This window comes from Chionomys nivalis, chromosome 15 (assembly GCF_950005125.1).
Source record: "Chionomys nivalis chromosome 15, mChiNiv1.1, whole genome shotgun sequence".
Classification (NCBI taxonomy): Eukaryota; Metazoa; Chordata; class Mammalia; order Rodentia; family Cricetidae; genus Chionomys; species Chionomys nivalis.
Window position 1 is genome coordinate 9,415,334 of NC_080100.1, and position 6,000 is coordinate 9,421,333.

General features: G+C 38.6%; 1 protein-coding gene across 1 annotated transcript in view; it reads right to left on the minus strand.

Moving 5' to 3' along the window:
* Dnah5 (dynein axonemal heavy chain 5) overlaps positions 1 to 430 on the minus strand; it is a gene marked incomplete at its 5' end in the record, with an annotated part of 196,222 nt that extends 195,792 nt beyond the window's left edge. Inside the window, one exon of the mRNA XM_057789549.1 lies at positions 302 to 430. Within this exon, the coding sequence (XP_057645532.1) occupies positions 302 to 430 (129 nt within the window). The remainder of the gene's footprint in view (positions 1 to 301) is intronic.
* Positions 431 to 6,000: the final 5,570 nt, after the last annotated feature.

The following is a 6,000-nucleotide window of genomic DNA, read 5'->3' on the forward strand; positions in this document are numbered from 1 at the left end:
TATATACTTGCATACATACATACATAAACCAGCAACTTGGAAGATGGTTTCACTCTCTAGCCTCAGGTCCCAAACTGGTTCAAGAGTTCAGCCTTTTTGGTTATAAAAAGATACTGGCATTGTCATCAAACAGTGGAACTCAAATGATAACTACAAGTGTCATTAGTCAACCAGGAGAGCTCAGGAGTCCTGAGTCTGTTCTGTCTAACCCAGTGGAGCCCCTGCACATTAGGCTGGAACCTCTTCAAAGGCAGAACATGGGTTCTTGCCACTGACCCATGAGGATGCAAAGGTTTCCTACCTGATTACCCTCAAGGAGGGCATCTTCCACTTCCAGTTTGTTCAGGTCCAAACAGGAAGCTACAATTGCAAACAGATAGTCATGCCTCCCATCCAGGCGAGCCCTCTTGGCTTCCTTCTCTTCTTTCAGCCGTTGCTAAAAAAAGAAAAAAAGAAAAGAGTAAAAATGCTATATTGCATCAGCTGCTCTCAAATGGTTCATTTTATAACAATTTCACACAATTGTGGTTTTCAAGTCATAGGGATCCGCATAACAAGCAGCTTAATGGTGCCAGTTTTTATGCACTCTCCTCTATTTTTAGAAATAAGCTTACTTCTCTTATACAAATAAGGTGTGGCCGTTGTTTTGATATTGCACAACACAGACAAACAAAGAAAAGCCATGAGAACCATCATAATTCATAAATTCATAAATTATTACTGTTAACATTCTGTTCTGTCTTTACAGGATTATTTCCACACACGTAAGAAAATTTAACAGATACACACGAAAACTAAAATTCCCATTTTCGTAAGCTTTTCCCTTAGCCATGAAGTAATATTCTTATCTTTTCTCTTTACTGTTTATACATTTGTATCTGGTGTTGGATTTAGCTTCTATCACCACTCATACTTTTGTCTATTAGCTGTTAATTACAATGAGCGATGCTCAGTGTAACCAGGGTTTGCAGCTTAATGCTCACCCTTCCATACTTGCTGCTTGCATAATGTATGCAAACCTGTGCACATATCTATGTTTATATCATGGCCTGAGAATTCTTCATGCATTTCTCCCTTAACAATCCATCAGGCTTGTTTGAGTTTAATACAGATTTTTCCAGAACTTGTATAGTAGCTATAAAATATTAGATATGGGTATGCCATAATTTATTCAACTATTTTGCTATTAGGACATATCAGGCCCCAATCTATTCCTTACATAAGCACATTACTTTTAATGTCAATCAGTAGCTCCTAGCAGAAGAAGAAAAGTTGCCCCTTTGGATCAACAAACATTTACTAAACTCCTATATGTACCAGTACTGCTGTAGTAAGAATTACCAGTAACCTCAGAAAAGAGCATGGTTTGGCTGTCACAGTATATGTAGAAAATTCAAATACAGCAATGTGGCAAAAAGGCTAGGAGAAAAATCAGAGTTGTGGGTCCCAGAAAACAGGAGGTTAATCGATCTTCAGAGAAAGAGCAAGAAAGGAGTCTCCAGTCTAATCTACAGTGAACGAGGAAGAGAGGTAAGGATAACAGGGAAAACTTTCAGGAGAAGACAGCTTGAGCCTAGAGTTGATATCACTCTCTAGGAAGAAGACATTTCTGCACCTGCAAAGGTGAGAGGAATAAGAAAGCACAGCACCTTCTGGAAACACAAAATAGTCAAGGTGGTTGACTAATAGACTAAGAAACATAAGAGATGAGAAAGAAGTCACAAGGTAAAATATTTATTGGACACATCAAAAGTTCAAACATTATCTAGATTCCACAGGGAATCATTGATGATGTTTGAAGAAAGAGAGAGAGATTTTAGCACTCCCTCTGCAGTACCAAAGTTCCATTATCCTGGCACCAGTGTGGAAAGTACTGATACAACCCAGAGGCAGGCAAGTGGATCTTTACAATCCTAGTCTGCAGAACTGTATCAGGAAGAGAAAAGCGAATTGAGCACCACCACCACCGGGTGGGCTTTGGGGTGCTGGGTCCAGGTGTATTATTACACAGGTGAAAGAGACAGATAAATATTCGGGAATGTATGTCTACCGTTCAAGGTAAACTTATCACACCGATAAAGAGAAATGGGAATAGACTTCCAACCCAACACAGCAGGCATTACAGGCCAAGGCATCCTTATGAGGTGTCTCTCTACACCAGCCAGCAGCCATCTGGTTCTCTAAGCCAATAATGCCAGAAGTTCCCTCCCACTGTCAAGATACAGGAAACAAAAAATGTCTTCAGACACTGAGAATTACCATAGACACATAAAAATAGATATACACACATGATCACAAACATGAGCAAAACCTAAGATTACTGACATAAAATCACAGTAGTGGTGTTGTCTGTTGTGATTGTGAGAAACAGGGCCTGGAGAACTAAATATCAGGCAGGTAAGATGGCTCAGTGGGAAAAAGCAGGCACTGTGAAAGGCTGGCAAGATGGCTCACATCCCTGGAATTCAAGAAAAGAGAACCCCTACTCTGGAAAGTTGTCCTCTGACCTCCACATAAATGTTGTGACATGGGCATACCCTCATTCTCACACAAACACATACCTGCACATGCATACATATATACACCATACATATCATACACACACATCAAATACACTACATACACACACATACACTACTTTTAAAAAGCTGAATCAGCAGCACTTTCATCCAGCATCGTAACTATTCAATAAATGTTTACCTAGTGAATAACTAAAGTTAAGATGATGAGTTGCAAAGACAATTTTCCAACAAAGCAGCTGGAGAGATGACCCCCCAGTTAAAAGCATCTGCTATTCTTGCGGAGGACCTGGGATTTTTTTTTTACCTGAACCCTCATGACAGCGCCCCACCATCTGTAACTCCAGGTCCAGGAATTCCATTATTCTCTTCTGGCTTCTGTGGGCACCAGGCATGCATGTATTACATACTTGTAGACTAAACACTCATACACATAAAATAAATAAATCTATAGGAAAAAACAAAGGCTTTCCAACAAAGATAATGGAGATGAAGAGACAAGGTAGTAAAACCCTTGGCTCAAGGAGGGAATGAAATAGAAACAGCAGCGATTTGGATGTGGGAGACAATGTCATCAATCAACCGTAGCTAGTGGCCGACAGCGCTAGTGCCATAGATGATTGCTCACGCTAACAAGGATGTCTATAGGGACTTTGTTTACAAGATGGCTGAAGCATTTCACAGCTGTTTTGCAAAAGTGAGATGGCAAAATTACCCAGGCCATTAGATAACTTCAGCTTTCACTTTTGCATTTTAGCCAAGGTCATGAGTCACAGAGCAATGCAGCTGAGTCCAGTTCCAGAACCAAGAGAGACAACTGTTGCTGCTTTAGGCTCTCAGGCTTTCATGTAGTTTATCATCAGTGGTCAATACACTGAACCTGTTGTTGGAGGCTGCTCATTCGTTCCCAGTCTCTTAAGCCTGAAATAATCACTCAGAAACTTTATTATTTGAATCACTGCTTAGCCAATAGCTTAAGCATATTTCTGGCTAATTCTTATATCTTAAATTAACCCATTTCTATGAATCTGTGTATCATCACCTGACTGTGGCTTACCAAAAGGTTTTGGTGTATCTGTTTCCTGTGGATGGCTATATAGCTTTTCCCTGACTCTGCCTACTCTCTCTTTACATATATCTCCTCCAGTCTAGCTATATTGTGTTAAGCCATTGGCTGAAAGCAACTTTATTCATTAACCAATAAAAGTAACACATGTACAGAAAGACTTCTCACACCATTTTCCCTTTTCTGTTTAGATAAAAAAGAAGGTTTTTAATTTTAACACAGTAAAATTACATATAACAAAACAGGTATCAAGCAAAAATTGTAGTTACAATATTTATGTCTACTTTATCTTTCATCATAATTAAGTAAAATCATAACTATAATTATCTATTCTTCAACATCATCAAAGACTTCAAGATATAATATTACCTAAGTAAATAGGAAGTGCATTGTTAGCAACCTCCAAAACTCTAAAATTGACAGAGACAGCTTGCTGCCTGGACAGTCACCCAAAGTTCTGTGTAACATTGGGACATGCATCTTCATCAGCCTACATGCTCATAGTATCTGGCAGACTTTTTCATGAAGGAGGATATTCAAAGACAGTTCTGCCTATATTGGCAGTTTGTTAGTCACTTTCTTCTGTGTCCTACAGGATATCTTGCAGACTCTTCATGAAGCAGAAACCCTGAAAGACTGTCTCACCTACTTTACACAACTTCAGCAGTCATTTTTCTGTGGGTCCTTTATGTCCAGTTTATACAGCATAACATCAAGCAGTCCTGGCAAGAACAGTTTCTTGCCCAAATGGCTAATGAACTCCATGAGAAGCCTCTTTGATGCCCATAGTCTTCTTGAAGTAAACTGGTGCTATCAGAAGCAGATGTGTCTCACTGTCATAAAAAGTCCTAAGTTCTTAAAATATTTTCAATGTCATATTCCATTAGTCTTTGAAAGATTTAAAGAAAAACTATCTATCTGAAATATATCTCTGTACATCTAAAAAATCTAAATAACATGACTACAAACTTGACTATTATGAATATCTATTAACCTGTATTTCTTAATTATACATTATTTTGAAATGAGTTGCACAAACACAATACCTTAATCAAGAGCAGAAATACATGTAACAAAATTGACCTTAAATTTGTATGAATAGACCAAGATCCATACTAATGAAAAGTGTTAATCTATACAGCATATCCCCCCTTAAATGTAAGTGAACATTTATAAACAATATCTGGGAACTTGGGCATAGTTTTCTCCAAACTGTTTTCTGCTTTTTGTTGGACAAAGTATTTTGGGGGGTGTTCATGACAACCTTTTAGGGGGTCTTGGTCCATCAAACCATATTACTCTGAAAGAAGTTCACAAGTTCTCAACTTCTGTGGAAACAAAAGGAGAACCCCTTTTCTAAAGCAACAAATTCTTAGTCTCCAATTTTGAAGTCAAGATACCTTTAAAGTAAATGTTGGTTTAGTTCAGCAGCCCATACAATAAAATTTTTCTCTGTATTTAGCTCCTCCACAATCAATCAAATCAAGGAAAACACGGTAATATACATAATCAAGACTCTCTGTGTATATTCCATATTTACATGGTTTACTTGTTTTTTACTCTATTAATCTATGCTATCTGTACTCTGTCTCTATAAAGACTTTGCTTTATTTTTAAACTATTTATTTCTATTTATAACTGTCTATAAGCTTTTTCTTCTTTCTCCCAAGTCTACATAGATTTATCCAACATGGTGACCCATTTAGAGGTCTTTTTCATCTGAATCTGTCTTTATTGCATATCTATCTGTAATCCTTTTCTGACCAGGACCACTTTTTCTTTTTAAATGGTAAGCAGTCCTGCCTGCTTACTCTACCCAGTCCAACATGACAGAGGCATGTTCACTGCCTCTGAGAGCCATGCACATTGCCTCATTTTCAGGCACACAGCTGGTCTATGTTCCTGTTAAGCAACTTGTAGCACTCTGCTCACAAACCCCATTTAAATGCTCCATAGCAGGATCTCCTGAAAGAGTCAGAGCTGTTTGTGCTGGTGAGCCAGGAAGCCGCCATTTTTTAAGACGCAGTTTTACTGCACCTCCCTTGCAAACACAGTCTATATGAAAAAAATGTTACCAAGAAGCTGTGCTTGGCTCCTGTATTTCTGGGTCTAGTAGCCTTTTCTTTTTTTAAGTTTTCTAAGACTTTAGCCGGGTGGTGGTGGTGCATGCCTTTAATCCCAGCACTCGGGAGGCAGAGGCAGGTGGATCTCTGTGAGTCTGAGGCCAGCCTGGTCTAGAAGAGCTAGTTCTAGGACAGGAACCAAAAAGCTACGGAGAAACCCTGTCTCAAAAAATCAAAAAAAAAAAAGTTTTCTAAGACTTTATGTAGAAATTCTTGCCCCATGTTGGCATGCCAATCTGTTGGATGAGGACACTAGTTTCTTTCCTGATCACCCTGACTTGAAATAATCACA